A 24,336-nucleotide genomic window follows, 5' to 3' on the forward strand; every position below is an offset into this window, starting at 1 on the left:
CTCAGTGGTTAGAGCACTCGCTTTGCGAGCGAGAGACCCGAGTTCAATCCCCGGGGGGTCAGGGCCAAACCTCGGGCAAGTGTCCTTACTCCACACAGAGCCCTAATAATAACCCTCCAAAACAAAAACCAATAATAAATTGGTCATTTTCAATCTACGACTGTTTGTGGGACATTGCTGTGCGCAATTGGCTGCCGCGTTCGCCCACAAATATACAGTCAACTCACTTTACAGTGTGTTCTGTGAAGCGCTTTGGGACGTCCTCCCGACGTGAAAAGCGCTCCATCAAATGCGAGGATTATTATTATTATTGTTAACAACGGCCACAACCTGCACATCGCCCTTTGCGTGGGGCAGTGTCTCGGGAGCGCTTAAGACGACTGAGAGTTCCACCTATTTCCAATCGGTCTGATCCGAAGGGGTCCACTTTCTCTCCCCAGAGGGACGTAACAGTAATTACTGTGAAACTCTCGGGGATGTTTCTCCGAGTTCTCGCTCTCTGCTCCGGGTTGGGATTGGTGGTTTGGACCTTCGCCTTCGGTCACCCTTCCACCCCCCCCCCCCCACCGCCCTCCACCCCTCCTAAACCCACACCCCCAGCTCGGGTCCAAACCCCCGACTGTCCGGCAAACTCGGGGACGTCCTCCTGACTCGAAAGCCGCTGCGTTACAGTCGCTTGTTGGCACTTCTCACCTCAGGCTTTGAGGACGACAGCGGTGGGAGAACGGAGACGACGTGCGCCGGAGGGAAGATTGTGGGGGAGGAACGCGTGAGGAGAGAGGGGGGGAAAGTGTGAGAAGATAGTAAGAAGGCGTGAAGAGAGAGAGAGAGAGAGAGAGAAAATGTGTCAGGAGAGTGTGAGGAGAGAGAGAGAGAGAGAGAGAAGGTGTGAGGAGTGAGTGAGAGAGAGAGAGAGAGGGACAAAATGGCGGCAGTGAAAATAAAAAAGGCGGGAAGTGAGAGCGCGGCTCTGGGCCTCACCTCCTCCACGTGACCGGGGGGGGCGGGGGTGCGCTCTAGTCGCGCGAGAGTTGAGGCTGCGGAGGCGGCGGCGGCGGGTCTCCATGGCAACGGGCGGGCGGGAAAGAGAGCGAGAGAGAGGTGTGTGAGGAGAGAGGGAAGGTGTGAGGAGAGAGAGAGAAGGTGTGAGGAGAGAGAGAAGGTGAGGAGAGAGAGAGAAGGTGTGAGGAGAGGGAGAAGGTGTGAGGAGAGAGAGAGAGAAGGTGTGAGGAGAGAGAGGGGAAGGTGTGAGGAGAGAGAGAGAGAGAGAGAAGGTGTGAGGAGAGAGAGAGGAGGTGTGAGGAGAGAGAGAGAGAGTGTGAGGAGAGAGAGAAGGTGAGGAGAGAGAGAGAGAAGGTGTGAGGAGAGGGAGAAGGTGAGGGGAGAGAGAGAGAGAGAGAAGGTGTGAGGAGAGAGAGAGAGAAGGTGTGAGGAGAGAGAGAGGGAAGGTGTGAGGAGAGGGAGAAGGTGAGGGGAGAGAGAGAGAGAGGTGTGAGGAGAGAGAGAGGGAAGATGTGAGGAGAGGGAGAAGGTGAGGAGGGAGAGAGGGAAGGTGTGAGGAGAGAGAGAAGGTGAGGAGAGAGAGAGGGAGAGAGGGAAGGTGTGAGGAGGGAGAGAGAAGGTGTGAGGAGAGAGAGAGAGGGAGAGAGGTGACAAAATGGCGGCGCCGCCATGTTAGCGGAGGTGGGGAAGCTGAGGGCCTGGGGCCTGGCGGCGGGGGCGGGGCTGGCGGCCGCGGGCTTCCTCCTCACGTGGAGGGTGCGACGAGGGGCGGAAGCAGGGGCTGGGGGTGGAGCCGGGGGCGGGGCTGGAGGTGGAGCCAATGGCAGGGCTGGAGCTGGAGGCGGGGGAGGAGCCGGAGGCGGAGCTGGAGCCAATGGCAGGGCTGGAGCTGGAGGCGGGGGAGGAGCCGGGGGCGGGGCTGGAGTTGGGGGCGGGGCCGGGGGCCGCTGGGAGGAGGGAGCGCTGCCCCGGTCTGACGCGAGGCCGGTGGGCGCCGAGGAGCTGCCGGGCCCGGGCTCCCGGCCTCGGCCTCGGCCCCGGGAGGAGGTGCTGGATTACCTGGACTCCATCCACGGCTGCCTGGAGAGCCTGAGGGCCGAGGTGCGGGCGCTCAGGGAGTGCGTACAGGCCGCGGCGGACAGGCCCGGCGGCGGCGGAGGGAGGAGCACCCGGAGGACGAGGCGCCGGGGCCCGAGAGACAGCGACGGCGGCGACGACTCGGCCGACTCGGCCTCCATCTACTTCGCGGCCAGCGCCGGCAAAGCCGCGTCCGACAGCGGCAGCGAGGCCGGGTGAGTGGGCGCGGCGGCGGCGGCGATCACCTGCACCTGCGCTGATGGCGCCCCTTCACGTCGGAAAGGCGGTCCCGAGGCGGTGGACAGGTCACGTGGGAGAGACACAGAGAGAGAGAGAGAGAGAGAGAGACAGAGAGAAGGTGTGAAGAGAGAGAGAAGGTGTGAAGAGAGAGCGAGAGAGAGAGAAGGTGTGAAGAGAGAGAGACAGAGAGAAGGTGTGAAGAGAAAGAGAAGGTGTGAAGAGAGAGCGAGAGAGAGAAGGTGTGAAGAGAGAGAGACAGAGAGAAGGTGTGAAGAGAGAGAGAAGGTGTGAGAGAGAGAGAGAGAGAGAGAAGGTGTGAGAGAGAGAGAGACAGAGAGAAGGTGTGGAGAGAGAGAAAGAGACAGAGAGAAGGTGTGAAGAGAGAGAGAAGGCGTGAAGAGAGAGCGAGAGAGAGAGAAGGTGTAAAGAGAGAGAGAGACAGAGAGAAGGTGTGAAGAGAGAGAGAGAGAAGGTGTGAAGAGAGAGAGACAGAGAGAAGGTGTGAAGAGAGAGAGAGAGAGAGAGAGAAGGTGTGAAGAGAGAGAGAGACAGAGAGAAGGTGTGAAGAGAGAGAGAGAAGGTGTGACGAGAGAGAGACAGAGAGAAGGTGTGAAGAGAGAGCGAGAGAGAGAGAAGGTGTGAAGAGAGAGAGACAGAGAGAAGGTGTGAAGAGAGAGAAAGAGACAGAGAGAAGGTGTGAAGAGAGAGAGACAGAGAGAAGGTGTGAAGAGAGAGAGAAGGTGTGACGAGAGAGAGACAGAGAGAAGGTGTGAAGAGAGAGCGAGAGAGAGAAGGTGTGAAGAGAGAGAGAGAGACAGAGAGAAGGTGTGAAGAGAGAGAGAGAGACAGAGAAGGTGTGAAGAGAGAGAGACAGAGAGAAGGTGTGAAGAAAGAGAGAGAGACAGAGAGAAGGTGTGAAGAGAGAGAGACAGAGAGAAGGTGTGAAGAGAGAGAGACAGAGAGAAGGTGTGAAGAGAGAGAGACAGAGAGAAGGTGTGAAGAAAGAGAGAGAGACACAGAGAAGGTGTGAAGAGAGGGGAAGAAGTTGTGAGGAGGAGGTGTTGAAGAGAGCGCGAGAGAGAAAGGTGTGAGGAAAAAGGTGCAAAGAGAGAAAGAAGGTGTGAGGAGCGAGAGAGAGAGAGAGGGAGAGGGAGACAGAGAAGGTGTGAAGAGAAAGAAAGGTAGAGAGCAGGTGGAAGAGAGAGAGAGAGAGAAAGAAGGTGTGAAAAAAAAACAAATTATTATTCTACTTGCATTCTCCAGCGGTCATCCACATGGCCTCGGTTTGCGCTTTGCCTTTCTTTCTCTTCACACCTTCTCTCTCTCTCTCTCTCTCTCTCGCACCTTCTTCCTCTCCTCACACCTCCCCCTCGCAGGACAGACTGTAAAGTGAAGTGACCGGACGTTGGTGGGCGAAGCGCGGCAGCCGATTGCGCACATGACCGTCCCCTCTCCCCCCCCCCCCCCCCCCCAGACACAGGCTCCGCTGACTCCCCGTTGCAGAGCAGATCAATCCCAAACTCCTCATTTCTGACGTTCGAATGGCTTCACACCCTCTCCCCCCCCCCCCCACCGCTCTGATCCGCTCACACCCCACACACCACCAATCCTCCCACTCCACCGGCTCGTGTTTACTGCACCTCCCTCGACCCCCACCTCCTCCCACCCCCCCACCCCCCCGTCTGCCGCACCATTGGTAGCTGTGCTTTCGGCCAACGCGCCCCGAAGCTCAGGGATTCCCTGCCTCAATCCCTCCGTCACGTCCCCTCTTTTCCTGCCTTCAGATTACACTTGGCAGACCCTCTAGAAATTTGCAAGGATTATTACTAATGTTACTGTGGGTTTGCAATCAGACTGTGCAACTTCGATCACGTTTGTAATTTCCTCTCAGATATATATCATTATTCCATATTGATTTCCAGTTATGCCACAGCCCGAACCGAGACAGAAGTGGAGGAGGCGGACACTGAATTGGACACCGAATCACCACAGGAAGCAATGTCGGAACTCGAGTTGGAGCTGAACTCACTGCTGCAAGAAGCTGACAGACTGCACCAAGGCAGCCACGAGGATAAAAAGGAAGGATTCAACGCCCTTCGGGACAACAAAACAAAGGTAAATGTGGCTCTGCAGATAGAGGTAAACTCACCTGCACTAAGGTGGCAAATGTGCTCACGTGATGGACTGGTCATTTTGGACATCGACACCTTGGACTCGATGCAAGTCACGGTGACAAAAGTACGATAGCGTTCCAGAAAGACTCATTAAACTTCACCGGTTGATTAAATAACTGCAAAAGCAGGTTTCTAAAATCTGTTATTTAACTTCATTTATATTTTCTGGGTCCCTTTCTGCCTTTTCAGTTGCCCTGCGCTGCTTGTTGCTCCCAGATTTTCTTGTGGTCCGTTGGGAATCTTTCCCTATACCTACACAGCCCCCTTTGTCCAGTGGCACTGTCACAAAAGTTTTGAATTTAAGCTGAATAAATAAATACCTTCCTTTAGCTGGAGCGCCTGGTGTGTCTCGCTCTATCCCTCTGCCCTGCCCCTCCCTTTGCCCACAAAACACACAGTCACTGCACTTCACAGTCTATTCTGTGAAGTGCTTCGAGACGGCTCAAAGACGCGATAAGGCGCTGTATCAAATGCAAGGATTATTATTGTAATAATACCGACTGTATAAACTAGCATTGAGGTTGGTGATGACATTGCTTGCAGTTTGGCAACAGTGAGGAATTCTGTTGGCGGATGATCCGAGCCTTTAGTGACATGTTTGAGATCACAGAGGATGAAGAGGCACAGAAATCCTATGCTTTGGCCGGTAGGAACATCATTAATAATAAAAAAAAATCCACAACTCCGCGATGAGTCCTGTAGTTAGTGCTTAGAGCGTTCGCCTCGCAAGCGAGAGGACCCGGGTTCGATTCCACACACACACGCACGCACGCACGCGCCTCTGTTTATCCCATCTGTAGCACAGAGCGGGTGAGAGTTTTCATTGAATGGACGAGTTCTCTGCGGATTGTAAACCGTCCCCTTTCGCTCTCTTGCAGGGAGGGACGAAGCAGCCGTCAGTCTGCAGGACCACGGAGACAGTGCGGAGTGCCACAAATGGTAGGAATAGTCACTGTCGCGAGTGGTCAGTCAGGGACAGTGGCCGCAGGGACTGTAGGATGGAATTCCAGAGGGTGGGGACAGAGAGGCTGAAGGCCGACCAGCCGCTCTGCCCCCGCCCTCTGGAACTCCATCCCACAGACCCTCCGCCTCACCTCCTTCAAGGCACGTCTCAAGACCCTAGTCTTCGACGTGCCTTCAGCCACCCTCCTACCCCCACCCTCCTGCCCTCCACCCCCTACTGATCCCAACCCCAAACTCGGGTCCAAATCCCTGACTGTCCAGCGCCTTGGGCCGTCTTCCCGACGTGAAAGGCGCCGCGTAAAATGTCACTTGTGGTTTGCTGTTGGCGTTGCAGCAGCTTCGGCAGGAAGCTCGGGTTCCAGTGACACTTAAAGCCGACATTATTCTGAGGAATACATGAAATACATGAATCCCACAAACTTTACCCATTGCGTTCCACAATTCATGCACTTTTATCTGCCTTTGCTGTTTGGAGGATATTCCATTGAGCCGTTATCTGGCGGTTGGTTAATGGTTAAAAGCTGCTGAGAACCTAACATGTCGTTCCCTTTCTCCCCCCTCCCTCCCCCCTCGGTTGAAGGCTCGCTGTTGTGTCCAGCTATCTGCAGGGTCAGGACACTGGGGATAAACGGGCAGAATGTGCCGGAAAGCTCCACAAGGTCAGTCACCACCATCAGCGTTCTTGAGGGAAATAAGAATAGAGGGGAAAAAAATCCAACGTTAATCATTATTTATTATTTAAGAGGAACAGATGGTTAAAAAAGCGGGTTGTGCCGCAGACTCCCTCAGCGGGAAGTGTTCAGTGCTCCCCAGGGAGGAAACTTTGCGCGTGGAGTCCTGCGGCTCAGCGGTTAGAGCTCTCGTCTCAAAAGCCAGAGGTCCCGGTTCGATTCCCGGCCGTTCGGGTCAGGGCGAAATCTTAGGCAAGTTTCCTTATGCCACACACACACACACACACACACGTGTGCGCACCTTTGCCCAACAGGAACCCGGAGTCTCGGTCAATTCAGCCAAGTTAATATCACAGAATCTAACAACACAGAAGGAGGCCATTCGGCCCATCGAGCCCTGTGCCGGCTCTTTGAAAGAGCCACCGACTAGTCCCCACTCCCCCACCGCTCTTACCCCAACTAGTCCCCACTCCCCCACCGCTCTTACCCCAACTAGTCCCCACTCCCCCGCTCTTACCCCACAGCACTGCCTCCCAGATCTCCCACTCCTTAAACAATGTATTGGAAACCCATCCCCGTGCTTTAGAGTCTTCCAGAGCCCTGGGACGTCTTTCCGATGTAAAGGGCTCTGTACAGATATAATTTGTTGTTGTTGTTATTTTAGTCACGCTGGAGGGAATGTATTTCTTAAAGGTAAAGTGCAGTCTTACGCCCCAGTTGTTGTGGCAGCTTCGGGGACGTCCCCCCCGAGGAGAAAAACGCTGTGCAAATGCGAATTTTTTTGCTGTTGTAGCTTTTCAGTTGTTGCTGGAATTCAGGTTCGTCAATTGTAAGACGCTCTGCAATGCTCCGCTTACGCCGCTGGAGGGCGGGATGGCTGAGAGGCTGAGGGAGATGCTTCTGGTCAGCCAGCAATGCATCCAGAAACCCAGCATCGTGCTGAAGAGTCTCCAAACCGGACAGAATTCCCCGCAGGGTCACCTGTCCATGGAGCTTGGAATAGAACAAGCTCTACCTCCCCGGGAGAGATTCGCTTACCGAATTCCCGAGAGGTCCACACGAGCCCAGGGCGTCCGTTGGGGTAATCGCTGGCGTTTAACCACACATAGCTTGCCATCGAGAGAGAGAGAGAGAGAGAGCGCAGTCTGGCGAGCTTTCCCGCTGCTTGTCCAGGACCACCCTCGCCCGACCCCTTGCAGGGTTAACAGGAGCCGAGTGTTGAAGACCCTCAGGCCGGTCTGTCCCGCCACGAAACTGCACAGGAATCTCCAGATCTTTGGTTGACTTACCCTTCTGCAGCGTGGCCTTGAAATATTCGTTCCAAGCTGTGCCCCCCCCCCTCCCTCAACAAATGTTCCGATTTCTGTTCTATCGCGAGCTCCCGCATGCGGATTCAAATTCCCACAGAGCTGCCCCGAATCAGCAGCTTCAAGAGAGACGGGGAGAAAACTATCAGGGAGTGGGGAGAAATCCCGTTCCGACCAAGCAGGCATTCCTCGAGGCGGTCACGTTGGTTGTGTGGGCAAACACGACGGCTAAGCTGCAGTCCAGAGCTGTTACGGTCCGGAGCGCACTGCCTGAAAGGCCGGTGGGAGCAGATTCGATAGTAGCTTTCAAAAGGGGAATTGGAGAGGTATTTGCAAAGGAAAAACGTGCAGAGCTGTAATAATAATAATAATAATAATCCTTGCATTTATATCGCTCTGTATCATGTCTTCAAGACGTCTCAAAACGCTTCACAGAAATATACCGGAAAGTGAACTGACTGTATAACTTGTGGGCGAAAGGCAGTGTCCCACAAACAGTCTATGGGGTAAGAGTGGGGGAGTGGGACTAGTCGGCGGCTCTTTTCAAAGAGCAGCACAGGTACGATGGGCCGAATGGCCTCCTTCTGTGCTGTAAGATTTCATGATTCCATAACAGCAATTTTCCAACTACAGCAATGAGTTGAATCCCATTTTGGTGTTATCGTGAAACAAAGGGATTATTTGTACTGAATGGAAACTGCGGCTCACGGAGAATTATCCACCTCCGGCTTTGAAATGGACTTCCTCTCGACCTGAAAGGTGCTGCGATATTGTAAAGGCTAAAGTGACTGTATTGTACATAAGACTCTTAACCGGAAACTCCTATCCCAAACCTTTGCTCCTCCCAGGAACGCATTCTGAAACCAACCGACCTCCAACCGGACAGCCCTGAGGGCAGCGCCGCACTGGAGGAATGGCGTTACAGTGTGAGTTTCAAACCTGACCCCAATCCGATGTGTGGTTTAAACGTGGAGTCCTGCGGGGTATTGTTGGAGACCTTACCGTGCGAGCCTTTCCGTACCCGGGCGGGTTAGGGCGAAACCTTAGGCGAGTTTCCTTACAACACACACACACACGCGCGCGCGAGTGCCTGTGTTTGCTCAGCAGTCAGTAGGAAACCCGTTGTTAATCAATTTTTTCCGGGGGTAATAATCCCTTCCAACAAAAATTAAAATAAATAATAATTTGGTAACTCAGTCTGGGACTGTTTGTGGGAGGGACACTGCCTGTGAGCAATTGGCTGCCGTGTTTTGTGCACAGTCACTACAGGATCAAGGATTAACGTAAGAAAACTCTTAAAGAGAGGCCACTGTGGCTTCAGGGGATGTGGGTGAGATCCTCTGTCCCCAGTGATCCTTTCATCTGATCGAGAGCCGTTTTGCGTGGAAACAATCTCTCACAAGATCGGCGGCCGCAGCTTCCAGCTACTAAGCCCCGAAACTCGAAGGCCTTCCTCTTTGACCTGTGCCTATGGTCACCTCCCAACGCCACCGGCTCAGCCTCGTGCTCTGCCGCTGTCGAGCGCTCTGGGGCGCTGCCCCGCGGGAACGAGGGAGCGCTGTGTAAATGCAGGTGGTTGTCGTGAATCTGCTCTCTTCCAGGACAAGCAGCTGCAAGAGGAAGAGAGTGTGTTGGTGGGAGTCATTAAAACGTAAGGGCCACAGCGCACACACCACACACCGGGGCAGTAAAAACAACCGGTGGCAACTAAACCCCCCCCACCCCCACCCCTCCATTGGAGCTCAGTTGTGATCACCCCAAACATATTGGCTTCGGTGATGCTCCATCACGGCCATTGGAGGGTCCGATAGCGGAAAGGACTGTAACAACGACGACGACAACAAATCACATTTACTCAGCCACTGCCTTTCACGTCGGGAGGACGCCCCAAGTTCGCTGGACAGTCGGGGGCTTGGACCCGAGTTGGGGGTCGGGATCAGGGAGTGGGGGGGGGAGGGTGGGAGTAGGAGGGTGAAAGTTGAGTAGAAACACTGGCAAAGGGAGGCGACGGGAAGTTCAGAGAAGGCTTCGCTCAGGAGGAAGGGCTCTGATTACCGACAGGTGGTGGTCTGACAGATTATTTCTTCGAGGGCTGTCAACGGCTTAAGCCTCGGCTGCTTCCCATATTCCCACAGCTATGAGAGCATGTGCTCGAACCAGTGTAACGCGACCACAGCGGAGAACTTCCCCGTCACAGCAACAGCAACAGCGGCGAGAGGTCAACAAAAACAGGCAATAACAATAATAATAATAAATAATAATACGTCTCAAAAGCGCTTCGCAGAACATACTGTTAAAGTAAATGGACTGTTGTTTGTGGGCGAAAGGTACTCACTCACTTGGAAATATTTTACAGCCACTTAGTTTTTGTTTTGGTTCTATTTTCCCCTCGGGGTGGGGTGGGGTGGTGGGGGGGGGGGGGAGAAACAAAATGAACTGCAGCGTTAAGAAAACCCATTCGGCGTAACATTTTTTTTACATGCGGTAAACGTTGGCCCACGGAACTCCGAGACCATATTAATAATAATAATAATTTGTCATAGCACTTTATCACGTCGTCGAGACGTCCCAAAGCGCTTCACGCTGTAAAGCGAACCGACTGTATTTTGTGGGCGAAACCCGGCAGCCGATTGCGCACAGCAGCGTCCCCCGCAAACAGCCATGGATCAAGTGACCAAATTATTATTTTTTTCCCGAAGGGATTCCCCCGATCCGCCTGTCGACTGAACCACCGGGTTCCTACGTACCGCTATGTGAGCAGACGCGGGGAGTAAGGAAACTTGCCCGAGGTTTCGGAGCTAATTATTTAAGTGCGTTTTTTTTTCTCTCCTGACTTTAGGGAGACGTCGATGAAGTTACCGCCTCTCACTCATGAAGATGTCCGAGCATTTTTGGCGTCTACAGTTAAACCCACCCGCAACGCAACAAGTGTGCTGAGCAATCACCGGCAGATCAGATTCCCAACCGCCAGAAACCATTACTAACAAAGGAACGATAATCATTTTACATAAGTCACGGGACGGCGATCGTTTTGTCGGAAAGCTTCTGCGTCAGCCCGGGCTCTGCGACCCGAAGACTGCTCCCCTTCGAGCAGAACATTTTCAGTCGTGTTTTCAGTCTGTGGTTTCGAGGGAAAATACAGTGAGTAACGGAATGACGTCTCTGTCGAGTTTCATTTTATTCGCTCGCACGTCTCTGTCACGTTCCTGGGGTGAGGTGAGCAGCGTAGTCACTTGCGTCGGGTCGATAGGAATGTATGTAATTAAGCCGCGTTTGCCGATGATCAGCTTCGAACGAACCCATCTCCAGCTGCGGGACAACCCGCCGCGGACTTACAGAGTTCCCGGGGTTTAATTGCAGGCGAGAGGTCAGTCCCCGCAGCTTGGAGTTCACCCAAGTTTCCGGATCGCCGCCGCACCCCCACCGAGCGCCAAGGAAACCACATCAATACCGTACTTTTCTTTTATTAGCCGCGCGGTGGGTTAAAACTCTTCCGACGAAAATTATACAACACAATTTCTCTCTCTCTCTCTCTCACTCTCTCTCGCGCGCGAAACGTGTGATTTAGACGTTGATCAAAGGCGTACAGTAAAAACACTCGGTTCGTCAGCAGTGCCCTCGTCCGCTCCAGACACCGCCTTTTCTCTCAAAGAAAGGATATACCGTACGCGTTTCAAACTAGAAAGCTATTCACACATTCATCTCAACCACGGTTATAAATACAAAGACCGGTTGTGTTTTTTTTTTCCACGTGTACAGGAGGGAGTCGGGCACAGAGGGGGGGACACAGTGCGAGGCAACACTTTACTGTACATCTCACGTATAAAGAGTTGAGCTGCCGTAATAACACATAACACTTGCACCCGACACACGAGGCGCCGTTTATCACGTTGAGACGTCTCAAAAGCGCTTCGCGGGACGTACCGCAAAGCGAGTCGACTGTAGGCTTTGTGGGCGAAACGCAGCAGCTAACTGCGCACTGAGCGACCGATTCATTAGAGCCGCCGGAGGGACGCAAAACAGGTTCACCGACTTCGAACGCGCTCGGCCGAGCGCGGGAACGGCTCGAGAGAATTTTCTTCTTTCCAATATCAAGTAAAGGCTTTCGATTTTTTTGGGTGTAGAAAAAACAAAACAAAATAAGGTTTTCGTAATTGTTTCGAGAACGAGCATTAAATTTCCTTTCTCTCTCCCCCCACCCCACCCCCGCACCTCACACCCGAAGATGATCTCTTTTAAAATAAATTCCTCCCCACGTCCGGAGGGGTACCTGAGCCTCGGCTGTGCCGGTTGGCTGTTTGACCACAATTGCCATCGCAGTCGACAACAACTTGCACTTATAGAACACCTCTCACTCGGGGCAGCGTCCCAGAGCGCTTAAAGGTAATGTGAGGGTGTGAGGACCACCAAATACAGTCAATTCACTTTACAGTATATCCTGTGAAGCGCTTTGAGACGTCTCGAAGATGTGATCAGGCGCTGTATCAAATGCCAGGATTATTATTATTATTATTGCTTGTCGAGGGCAATTTTTTTTGGGGGGGGAGGGGGTTCAGACCGGGTGTCTGACACGTACGGAAACCCAGTGCCGCGCTTGAGAGTCTCCAAACCCGAGCCGAGGATTCCATCCATCCGACACCACCACCACCGACACCACCTCGCGTTTACACAGCGCTTTCACGCCCGACACGGTTGGGAGAACTCTTTCCCCCCGGAAAAGCGATCCCCCCAATCGATTAACAACCGGGTTCCTACTTACTGCCGGTAAACAGAGGCGTGTGAGCGTGTGCACGTCTGTGTGTGTGTGTGTGTGTGTGTCTGCGTGTGAGGAAACTTGCCGTAGGTATCGCCCTGACCTGACCCGCCCGGGAATCGAACCCGGGTCCTCTCTCTGACTCGCGAGGCGAGGGCTCTAACCATTAGGCTACGGGACTCCACTGCACCTCAAGATCTCTTCACTGCTCGTCACTAACGGTAGATACTAAGCACCAACACTTTACAACATACAGATAAAGACAACTGGTATAAAAATAATTTTTACACTGGAGTCGACTTAGTGCAACATTGATGTCAAGTGCGCACTGCAATACGACTTTAAATAGCTCTATATTTAGACAGAAAATAGCGCACGAGGCCTCACAATAAAAATAACAGTCCTCGCATTTGTTATTGCGCCTTTTTATCGCGTCTTCGACACGTCTCAGAGCTTCACTGCAAAGTATAAATATGCAATCGACCGTATTTCTCGGGCAGAACGCGGCAGCCGATGGCACGCAGCAGCGTCCCACAGACAGTCGCGGATTGAGGGCCACCAAACGGTTCGTTAAGAAAAAATGTTTTGAAGGGATTATTACCTCTGGAAAGTGATTCGCCAACTGACCGACAACCGGGTTCCGACTCACTAGTCGGCAAAGAGAGGCGCGTGTGTGTGCGTATGGAGTGAAACTTGCCCAACGTTTTCCTGCGCCCGGGAATCAAACGCAGGTCCTCGCGCTCGCGAGACGAGGGCTCTAACCCCTACCCTACAGACCAGAGTGAGGTAGACTTTCCTCTGGGCCAACGCACGATTTGACTACAGATAAGAACAAAAAAATCCGGCGCGGGGCCCCTCCACAGGAGAAATATTTCCGTGCGGTAACTGAGTCTGTTGGGCGCTATTCAGTGCTGAGGGAGGTGTTGGCCAGAACTTCTAGATTCGCCCCCAATCTGTTATAAAAATGTTAAAACTTGGAAACAAAAAACACAAAGCATCACATTATGAGCCCCTCACGAGGTCTGTCCAGACTTTTCCACACACTTCAGTTTTTAAAAAATATATAAGGTTTTCAAGATCTCTCTCTCTCTCTCTCTCTCCCCCGAATATTTCATTCATTTATTTATTCATTCGTTCATTCATTCCGGCAATTTCCTTTGTTCTGAAAGCGAGACGAGCAGCAGGAAAGCTCACCAGACAGCGATAGCAATGGCCACACTATGGGGGTTTTAGCCGGTTAGACTACAGCAGTTACCCCCAACGCACACTCTGGGCTCCCCCCCACCCACCCCCCCAAGCCTTGGCTCTCGCCAACCTGCGCCTAATACTCTCCGGAATTAGGTAAACGGGGGGCGTCCCTCCAGGGAGAGAGAGAGAGAGAGAGCGCATTCCATCCCGACAGCCTCTCTCCGGGGTTCCCGGGTGTGGGGGGGATGTGGGGAATTCTCAGTCGGGTTTGGAGACTCTTAAGCAATGGTGATGGGTTTCCGTGTGTGTGTGTCAGACACCCGACCGGTCACGGTGACGGGTTCCCGTGTGTGTGTGTCAGACCCCCGGCCGGTCACGGTGATGGGTTTCCATGTGTGTCAGACACCCGGCTGACCCCCCGAAAAATGCGAGACGTTTAGAGAGACACTCCGGCAGATAAAGTAACCTGGAGTTTACGAACAGATGCTCCAGTTCGTCTACTACTGAGCCTGTTCGCTGCAGGGCTGCGGCACCTGCTGGATTACCCACATCCAACACGAAGGGTCATCGCAGCAACGTCTGAAGCAGAACTTACCCCAAAACACAGTCACCCATCACTGTCCCGCACACAGGCAGCACTGACCTCACCCGCACGGTGCCGGCTTCCCACAAGCTACGTTTGCGCTGGTGATTTTACTCCGCTGCCGAAACACAACTTGATCGCTTCCGCTCGAAGGTCGGGGAAGTAATAGCAGTTGCATCCTGTCCTACAACAATAATAATCCTTGCATTTGATCCAGCGCCTTATCACGTCTTCGAGACGCCTCAGAGGGCTTCACAGGATACACTGGGTGGCGACTGTATATTTTATGGCCGAAACGCGGCCGCCAAACGCGCACGTCTCGCCCCACAAACAGCCGTGGGTTGAGTGGCCGAATTATCATTATGATCGTTTTTTTGTTGTTGAAGGGATTACTCCCCCCGGGAATTCGACCCGGCGATCGACTCGCGACCGGGTTCCTACTTTTAATGCCGTTTGTTTTCCCCTTTGGAATCTTTTAGAGACCGTCAAAAGTGACTAACGATAATAGTAATATTGATCCTCGCTTTCGATAGAGGACGCCTCATCCCGTCGTCGAGACGTCTCAAAGCGCTTCGCAGGATATATCGTGAAAACCTTTTAGATACAAAAGGAGACTGTGAGTGTTAAAGATAGAGACTGGGTTTCGACCACGGACTAACATCCAGCTCTGTGAATCTCGCCAGCCTGGTTTCTGAGCATCTCCAGCATTTTTATTATTAAATTACAATGATAAAAAAGTTGAGGGTTAAATGTTGCCCAACACACTGTGGCCAGCCAGGCCCTGTTGTGGTTAAATATACAAGGTTAAATGCAGCACTCACTGACTCACTCACTCACTGACTACTCACTCACTGACTCACTCACTCACTTACTGTCTCCCTCACTCACTCACTGATACACTGATTCACTTACTCACTGACTCACTCACGATCTCACTCACTCACTCACTGAGTCACTCACTGTCTCACTCACTCACTGTCTCACTCACTCACTGAGTCACTCACTCACTGTCTCACTCACTCACTGACTCACTGTTCCTGTTACGCGTTCACTGACAGAACGGCGAGGCCGTGGGGTCGAACCCTTTGAAGACCTCCTTGAGCGACGCAGAGTCCTGCTCGGGCTCCCCGGGGGCGGGAGGGGAGCTGCTCACGAAGGGGCCGGCGGAGCCCCCCTTGTTCGCGGGCTTCACCTCCGAGAACTGCGGGTGGACCAGTCCGAACAGCGATGGCACGGGGAGGCTGTGGACCGCCGTCTGGCCGCTCTCGGGGGCGGGGGCGGGAGCCGGGGCCGGCGGAGCGGCCCCCGGCTTGGCCCTGGGCCTGTTGTAGCTGTTGTACCTGTCCGCGGGCCCCTCGGACTTGTCGCTCTCCAGCTGCTCCAGGGCCGACTTCCTCACGAAGGGGGGCTCCTTGGCTTTGCCCCCGGGCTTGCCCGCCTCCGGCCCCCCTTTTGGCTGGTCGCCGGGCGGGGTCCGCGGGTCGTACAGGCTGATGCCGCTCAGCACCTCACTCGGCCCGGACCCCCCTCCCCGGCTCTGGCCGCCACCGGCCGTGACCAGCCTGGGGTCGTAGGGGGCGAGGCCCGGGCAACTCGCCGGCTCCTTCGCCACCGCCGGAATGGCGCTGGCGGTCACCGCTGGAGCGGGAGGGGGATCTTCGGTTTGCTCTGAGGGTTTGGCCGGAGGGGAGCCGCAGGCTTGGGGGCTGCCCCCACCACCACCCCCGGCGGCGACCGCCGGGGCGGCTGATCTCAGCAGCCGGGGGTCGGCCTGCGTTTTCCGCACCCGGGGGTCCGAGGGCTTGTCGCTCGAGCTGGGAAGCTTGGCAGCCGGGGCCTCCGGGGGCTTCAGCAACCGGGTCAGCAAGCCGAGGTCCGGGAGCGCCGGGGCGGACGAGGAGGAAGAAGAGGGCAGCGGGGGGGGCTGGGCGGGCTCAGTCGCTGGCTCACTCGCTCGCTGCCGGGGGTCTGAAGGGGGGGGGGCCTGCGGGGGCCGGTTCAGGCGCGGGTCCAGCACCGGGAAGGGCGAGGCGGGAGCGAGAGCGGGGAGGGGGACAGGGAGGGGGAGCGGGAGGGGGACGGGGAGGGGGAGCAGGTCCTCTGGGCTCCACAGCACGCTCTTGGCGAAGTGCGGCTTGCCCAGGGAGACGTCCATCTTGATATGGCTGAACTGCTGGAGCTGACCCCGGGGGTCCCTCAGCGAGGGGCCCGGGGGCGGGTCGAGGGGAATGGCCACCGGCCGGTCCCGCAGGAGCCTCTCCCCGTCCTCCTCGCCGGCTGGGGGTTTGGGGGCGCCGGGCTGGGTGGGCTCGGGTTTGGGCCCCCCCGACGGCTTGGGGTCGGCCGGGGCGACGTCGGAGCCGGAGCCCGCCGTGTTGCTCTCCGCGCTCCGGCTCAAACGGGGGTCCCGGGAAATCCGAGGGTCCATGGGCCGACTGGCGACCGTGCCCCCCGCCCCCGCCGACCTCTCCTTCTGCAGGCGGGGGTCCGCGCTGGTCTGGCTGTTGCCGTTCTTCTGTGCCCCCCACGAGGCCGGGGCCTGGGGCTTGCTGGCGCTCTGCTGGCGGAGGGTTTTCAGGATGGAGCTCATGCTGCTGCCACCGTCCTCTTCGTCACTCGAGTACCAGTTGTCACCGTCACCTGCAGACACACAGACAGACAGACACACACACAGACGGTCAGTCAGTCAGTCAGTGGGTCAACACTGCACAGCGACGCCTTGGCTGCCGTTTTTCGCCCGTAAATCACGCAGTCACTCCACTTGAAGGTACGTCCTGTGAAGCGCTTTGAGACGCTGCATCGATAATATTAATAATAATAATCCCGGCGTTTGACCCGGCGCCTGATCACGTCGTCGACATGTCTCAAAGCGCTTCACGGAATACACTGTAAAGTGTAGTGACTGTGTGTTTTGTGGGCGACGTCCCCACAAACAGCCGTGGGTTGAAGTGACCAATTTTATTTTTTTGGAGGGATTATTACCCCCAGAAAGTGGTCGGCCAATCAACTAACAAGTGATTTCCTACTTACTGCTGGTAAACAGAGGTGTGTGTTGGTGTGTGTGTCTGTGTGTGTGTGTCTGTGTGTGTGTGTGTGTGTCTGTGGGTGTGGAGGAAGGAAACTTGCCTAAGGTTTCGCCCTGAACCGCCTGGGAATCGAATGCTAGTCGTCTGGCTTGCGAGGCGAGGCTGCTAACCACAACACGACAGGACCCTACGGGGCTGAGGCTGACACCCAAAGGGCACGACAAGCAAAGGCAGTGGGCGAACAGAACCAACAGCACAGAATGGTCAACACCCCTGAAGACCTTCCTCTTTTCCCTCTCCCTCCCCCTGACTCGCGGTCAGATTCCAGTGGAGCCCTGTAGCTCAGTGGTTAGAGCGCCCGCTTCGCAAGCGAGAGACCTGGGCTCGATTCCCGGCAGAACGAAACCTTGGGCCAGTTTCCTTACCCCACACGCGCGCCTGATAATAATCCCTCAAGAAAAAGACAACAACGATAATTTGGTCACTCAATCCACGGCTGTTTGTGTGGTCGACGTTGCTGTGCGCAATTGGCTGCACTTTTTACTGCTGCCTCGTCTGCCTTTGTGCCGCACCAACGAGTGAGTCAGCCTTTCAGCCTCTTGACCTGGCCCCGTGGTGCGTGTAATGAGTTGCCTTGACTTACTTTCAGTGCCTTTTAATGGCCGTTATATATTTCGGTGTCTTGCCACCCAGTCTGGAGTTTAGAAGGTTGAGGGGTGATCTGATTGAGGTGTTTAACACGATGAAGGGATTCGCTAGGGCAGCTACAGAGAAGCTGTTTCCTCTGGCGAGTGGGAGGGAATCCAGAACAAGGGGGACATCATCTTAAAATTAGAGCCAGGGGACTTAGGAGTGAAATCAGGAGGCAGTTTTTCACACAAAAGAAACCTGGACCTCTCTCCTCCAAGAGGCTGTGGATTATGGCCGGATCAGATTTTCAAGACAGCGGTTGACAGATGTTTGTCAGGTCAGGGTGTTGAGGGAAATGTGGAGTCCTGTAGCCCAGTGGTTAGACCACTCGCCTCGCAAGCGAGAGACCTGGGCTCGACAGGGATGAGGTCAGGCAGGCTGGAAGGCCTCCTTCATCCAGACCGACCCTGTGACAACATCCAGCCTAATAATAATAATAATCCTTGCGTTTGAAGCAGCGCCTTATCGGGTTGTTCAGACGTCTCAAAGCGCTTCACAGCATACACCGGAAAGCGAAATGACTGTGTATTTTGTGGGCGAAACGCGGCGGCCAATTGCACACGGCAGCAAAGTCCCACAAACAGCCGTGGATTGAGTGACCAAATTATTTCCTTTTTAAAAGGGGTTTATTACGCCCAGAAGGCGATCCACCAATCGACTAACAACTGTTGACCCTGGCCCTGCCCTTCTGTGAGCCTGGCTGCCCCCACCTCCACCGAAATGTGGACTAAGACACACTCACCCTCCTGGTTCTCCTTGTCCTGTTGGCTGCTGTCTGTCCTTCGCTTTGCTTTCTCCTCTTCCTCCTGCTGCTTCTGCTGGATGCGGAGGAACAGAGCTCTCTGGGCGGCCGGGAGGAAATCCGGGATGCTCACGGCGGGCTTCTGACTGCCCGGCCCATCCCCGTTCTCCTCCGCCTCCATCTCCTCCAGTGGCTGCGTCAGAACCGGCATCCCGTCTCCCACATCCATTTGCTCATAATCGCCTGCGAAGGGAAGGTGTCGTTAGCTCTGGGTCGAACGCCTCAGTAACAAAATAAAAACAGAAGTCGCTGGCCACAACACAGCAGGTCAGGCAGCGTCTGCGGAGAGAGGAAAGCGCTCTGACGCAGGTCATCGGCTCACTTTCCTCTCTCCATAGATGCTGCCTGACCCGCTGAGTCTTCCCGGCCACTTCTGGTCACTTTATTTCAGATTTCCAGCATCTGCAGTATTTTGCCTTTTGACCACAGTAAATGAGGTGCCTCACTATTCAGGCTGTATCACTCAAGCAAGTTTTTATAATAATAATAATGATGATCCTTGCGTTTGATACAGGGTCTTATCACGTCTCCGAGACGTCTCAAAGCGCTTCACAGAATATACTGTAAAGTGAATTGATTGTATTTTGTGGGCGAAACGCGGCAGCCAATTGCACACAGCAGCGTCCCCACAAACAGCCGTGGATTGAGTGACCAAATTATTTTTATTTATTTTTAAGGGATTATTACTCCCGGAAAGCGATCCTACTGACTGCTGGTAACACAGGCGTGTGTGTGTGTGTGTATGTGTGTGTGTGTGGAATAAGGAAACTTGCCTAAGGTTTCACCCTGACCTGACCCGCCCGGGAATCGAACCCGGGTCCTCTGGCCTGGGAGGCGAAGGGTCTAACCCCTGAGCTACAGGGAGATCTTGTTCGTGACACCTTAGTATCCCAGAATGGCTGAGGTAAAGGACACGGCTTGTCTCCTACCTTCCTCTATCTCCTGTCTGGGGTCCATCGACATGCCCTGCGGGTGATAATAGTCGTCGTAGAAGTCGAGGCCGGAGGGGCCTGGTGGGATGGCTCCCGGGTCTCCCTGCATGAAGGGCCCCATTGGGGGCCCCGGTCCCACTGGTGGTCCTGGGTTCATCTCGGGGCTAAACGGCATCTCGTCCGGGCCGGGGCCAAGCATCGGCCCAGGAATGGCCCCCGTGCCCTCAGGCCCCATGTCCGGCCCCCCGGGAGATCCTGGGAATCCGGGCGGCGGAGGTGGTCCTGGGTACGGGGGTCTGTTATGGAAGATCAATCACGTTTTATTTACAAACCAAGGTTTCGCTCCCGCCCGGGAATAATAATAATAATAAAAAATACAAAATATTCGTGTGGGGGTTTTTCTTTTCGGTTCCATTTTCTTATGGAAAGAAACTTAACTGCAGGATTAAGAAAGGATTATAATACTACGACTAATCATCCTCGCATCTGACACAGCGCCTCATCACGTCTTCGAGACTTCTCAAAGCGAGTTTGGGGTCAAACTCTTGAGAGTTCCACAGGTGTGGAGAAATTTCTCATTTGCCACGTGCGTTTCACCCACAAAATATACGGTCAATTCACTTTACGGTGTATCCAGTGAAACGCTTTGAGACGTCTCGAAGAGGTGAACCAGTAAAAAAAAACGTACACTTCTGAATTACTGTTAATCATACACACGCACCCATAAGAATTTGCTGGACAAAAGAAGACCAAGGTCCACCTAGTTTGCCTTCCACCCTCCTGGCAGTCGCTTGACATGTCGTGTCCCAAACTGAACTGTACGCTGTATCCCCCCAGATATTATTTTTCCAGCAGAAATCAATCTAATTTGTTCCTGTTCTATAATTGCCGTAGTCAAACTCTGTACAAAACTACCGTGAAATGCTTGCAGCTACTGTGACAGATTGTCGGCCGGGTTAAACACAGCATCCTCACTCACCCCCTGCTGATCTTGTTTGCCAGTTGTCTTGTGGGTTGAACCACAATCTCGAAGAGAGAGGGGATCTTCTTCTGACACGGTGGTCCGGGTGGCGGAGGAGGGCCTGGGGGTCCGGGCGGCGGAGGAGGGCCTGGGGGCGGAGGTCCCGGGGGTGGGGGTCCCATCATGGGGGGGCACGGTCGAGGATTCGGGGCATTCGGAGGCGGTGGCATAGAAGGTCGGGGTGGAGTGGGTAACAGCCCTACTCCAGGGGGAGGCTTGGGTAAAGGAGTGATGCCTTGTTTCTTCAGCTCCTCCACCTCCTTCTCATCCTCTGCACCGGCCTCGGCCTCACTGGCTAACATCTGGGGGGAGAAGTCACCGGGGGAGAATGAAAGGTATTACAACAACTCGCACTTACACAGTGCCCCTCACACACGGTAGCGGCTCAGAGCTGAAGGTGGGAAAGGAGGAGGCAAGGCGGAGGGATAGAGAAGAGGGTTCCAGAGTTTCGGGGCGTAGTGGCTGAAAACACGGCCGCCGATGGTGGAATGGAGGGCACGAGGGACAAACAAGACAGGAGGCCGGAGACAGCAGAGCAAGAGGCAGCGGGTAGTGGAGTGGGGTGGAGCAGGTCGGAGAGGTAAGGAGGTGCCCGGGTATGAAGTGATTCGAAAGCGAGAGCCAAGTATCTTCGTGACGTCTCAAAGCGCTTCACAGGATACACTGCAAAACGTAGTGACTGTATATTTTGAGGGCGAAAGGCGGCAGCCAATTGCGCGTGGCAGCGTCCCACAAAGGGTCGTGGATTGAGTGACCAATTCTGTTGTGATTTTTTTTTTACTGACTGGGCTACACCTGAGGAATAGCCACTTGGGGAAATACTAACCTGGGTCACTGCCTCAAGGGAGAATAATGGAGATGATTGACCTCACCTTGTCCAACAGCTCCTGTGTCTCATCAGTGAGTGGCCCGTGTGAAAACTTGCATTCATCTCCCTGGAAGCAGTTTCCAGTGGTATGGAAAAATTTACACGGGAATTCATGTGAGGCAACTCGTTAAGGAAAACCAAGCCACAAATCTTCGCAACGACAAATACTAACATGTAATAATAATCCTTGCATTTGAGATAGCATCTTATCACGGCATTCAGATGCCTCAAAGAGCTTCACAGAATACACTGTAAAGTGCAGAGGCTATATTTTATGGGTGAAGCACGGCAGCCAATTGCGCACAGCAGTGACCCACACACTGTCGTGGATTGAGTGACCGATTTCTTATTATTTGATTCCTTTTTTGGAAGAGATTATTACCGCCAGAAAAGTGATCCTCCAATCGACTAACCACCGGGTTCCTACTTACCGCTAGGTGAACAGAGGCGCGTGTGTGTGTGCGTGGGGCAAGGAAATCAGCCTAAGGTTTCACCCTGAACCGCCTGGGAATCGAACCCGGGTCCTCTCGCTTGTGAGGCGAGCGCTCTAACCACTAAGCTACAGGGACTCCGCTGTTTACACTGGAGCCGACGAGCAGCAAGTTCACGCTCCCAATCCATTTTGCGCGGAGAGCCGACAGTCCGAACCACTCGGGAGACACGATGAGGGAAAGGATATCGTGCATGTATAAGCAATTTTCTGCTTTAGCACAGAAGCCGTTGTAGTAAAACCTGCAGAGTTCCCGTTTCATGGGCGGTCCCAAGTCATGGCTGAAAGTGCACTGGTCCCCCTGTGAAAGCAAAGGAAACCATCAACATGTGATCCGTGGGGAGAGGAACCTGCCATCACCAGCACTGCAGCCACTGCCGTCAAGACATAAATGCTTGGCCTGGAATATGATACGTCAAAGATACAGTCACTGGGGAAGGGAATCCTCCCACTCAGCTGGTTAACCCTGTACACTAAGCTCTAACGGGGAGGGTGGTCTCAATGGTAAGCTATATGGTTTTAGCTGGTTAGACTCCAGCAGTTACCCCATCGCACACTCTGGGCTCCCTCCCCCCACCACCCCAAGCCTTGGCTCTTGCCAACCTGTGTCTAATACTCTCTGGAATAAGGCAAACAGGCTGCATTGCTCCAGGGACATTAAATTCCATGCAATTGAGGGACATAATCATTATAATGATCCTTGCATTCGATATAGTGCCTTATCACGTCTTCGAGGCATCTCAAAATGCTTCACAGAATACATTACAGAGTGCAGTGACTGCGTCCTACAAATAGTCGTGGATTGAGTGACCAAATCATTATTTTTTTTTAATGGATTATTAACCGCGGAAATCGATCTGCCAATCGAGTAACGACCGGGTTCCTAAGTGTGCGGAGTAAGGAAACTTGCCTAAGGTTTTGCCCTGACCCGCCCGGGAATCGAACCCGGGTCCTCTCGCTTGCGAGGCGAGGGGTCTAACCACTGAGCTGCAGGACACGGGAGACAAAAACAGGTGAATTGTTTTTCTTTGGGGACCAGCCGGGAGCCACACAGCAGTGATCTGTTTTGATCCTAGGGCCAGCGGCAAGTTGAAAAGCGACACTGATGAAAAACCTAGACCTTGCGTAAAGTCACTGGAAGGTTGGAAACCGCGGGGAAGTCTCGCCGCTGCTTTCAGGCACCAAACAAGCCCAATGTTGTCCCTCATCAAATTTCTCACCTTTGTGCATCTTCCCTCCACAAAGAACTTGCAGAGTACTTTCCCTTTCTTCTCCCCACAGGACTGAGGTGGGAAGTCATGTCTGTTTCTCATACGCCTCTCATCCTCTGGGTCCTAACCAGACAGACAGACACAGCGAGAGGGTGTGTTATCGACTTCAATTGTGTTAAGCGCTCAGAGATGTTACCCAACCCTTCGGCTTGCATAAGCAATATTTTTGGGTTTCCCTTCCAGAAACATAACATATCGGGGTTATGGAGGGAGTGGGGTGGGCAAGGTGAAATGGGAGGCTGGCGGGGGCCCCGGTTGGAATCACCCTGCACGCGAATGAAGTTGTTCACTGGATACGCTTCACTGGTATAAAAGATTTCCACGGGTTGGGGGGGGTGGGGGTGGGTGTGGGGGGCTGGTGCAGAGAGAAACAAAATAATTGTGGGACACAGCAGTCGTGGATTGAGTCACCAAATGATTATAATTTTTTTTGAGGGGATTATTGCCCCCGGAAAAGCGACTAACAACTGCATCAGTGCCTTGGGACATCCTCCTGCTCTACGCTACAAATGTAAGTTTACACTGTATTGTCAGTTTAACTAACATCTGGGGGGGGGGGAAAAATTAACGGGGGGGGTGGGGTTGGGGGGGAATGGAAGGTATAACAACAACTCGCACTGATACAGCGCCCCGAACCCTCCGGTTTAAAATCAGTTTGACGTAGAGTGTAAACAAAACAACGCAGATGCAGGAAACCTGAAACCACAACGGAGGCCGTCGGGAACACTCAGCGGGTCAGCGACTCCCTTTCCTCTCTCCATGGATGCTGCCTGACCCGCTGAGCGTTCCCGGCGACTTCTGTCAGCCGGATGCTTGCAACGGAACGGATTTCGGATCCAATGCCTCTTACCTCCATGTCGTCGTAGAAGTCATCTTCGCAATCATCCATCGGTTCCCTGAAGCGCATCGGTGGTCTCCCCATTGGATGCCCGTCGTGCTCTTGCCAATCCCCCGGGGGCGAGTAACCTGGGGGTCCATGGCCGGGCGGGGGGTAACCTGGGGGCCCATGCCCCGGGGGCCAGTGATCGGGTCCGGGGGGGCCATGTTCCGGGGGCCAGTGCCCCGGGGGTCCATAGTCTGGAGGCCCGTAGTCTGGGGGTCCGTAGTCAGGTCCGGCCCTGCGTTTTGGGGGTCGGCGCCCTGGTCCGTGGCCTCGTGGTCTGTACCGGGGGGGTCTGTGACCTCCATGTCTGTGGCCTGGGGGCCTATGTTCTGGGGGGCCATGGTCTGGTCGCCCGTAACCTGGGGGCCCGTGTTCTGGGGGCCCATATTCTGGGA

General features: G+C 54.2%; 2 protein-coding genes across 2 annotated transcripts; one reads left to right on the forward strand and one right to left on the reverse strand.

Moving 5' to 3' along the window:
• Nucleotides 1-1,671: 1,671 nt before the first annotated feature.
• LOC103190275 (regulator of microtubule dynamics protein 3-like) lies at nt 1,672-10,370 on the forward strand. Its single transcript, XM_042338162.1, has 10 exons — nt 1,672-1,813; nt 1,928-2,294; nt 4,242-4,434; nt 5,037-5,139; nt 5,372-5,432; nt 6,037-6,115; nt 8,283-8,360; nt 9,036-9,085; nt 9,570-9,666; nt 10,274-10,370. Exons 1-10 carry the CDS (start codon nt 1,672-1,674, stop codon nt 10,307-10,309), a joined length of 1,206 nt encoding a protein of 401 aa, XP_042194096.1. The 3' UTR covers nt 10,310-10,370.
• Nucleotides 10,371-14,940: 4,570 nt separating this feature from the next.
• LOC103190276 (zinc finger CCCH domain-containing protein 4) lies at nt 14,941-24,045 on the reverse strand. Its single transcript, XM_042338069.1, has 8 exons — nt 23,909-24,045; nt 23,008-23,121; nt 21,977-22,088; nt 21,302-21,411; nt 20,388-20,731; nt 19,406-19,704; nt 18,417-18,659; nt 14,941-16,598 (listed from the first exon to the last, which is right to left on the reverse strand). Exons 1-8 carry the CDS (start codon nt 23,978-23,980, stop codon nt 15,007-15,009), a joined length of 2,886 nt encoding a protein of 961 aa, XP_042194003.1. The 5' UTR covers nt 23,981-24,045; the 3' UTR covers nt 14,941-15,006.
• Nucleotides 24,046-24,336: the final 291 nt, after the last annotated feature.

This window comes from Callorhinchus milii, unplaced genomic scaffold (assembly GCF_018977255.1).
Source record: "Callorhinchus milii isolate IMCB2004 unplaced genomic scaffold, IMCB_Cmil_1.0 Scaffold9, whole genome shotgun sequence".
Classification (NCBI taxonomy): Eukaryota; Metazoa; Chordata; class Chondrichthyes; order Chimaeriformes; family Callorhinchidae; genus Callorhinchus; species Callorhinchus milii.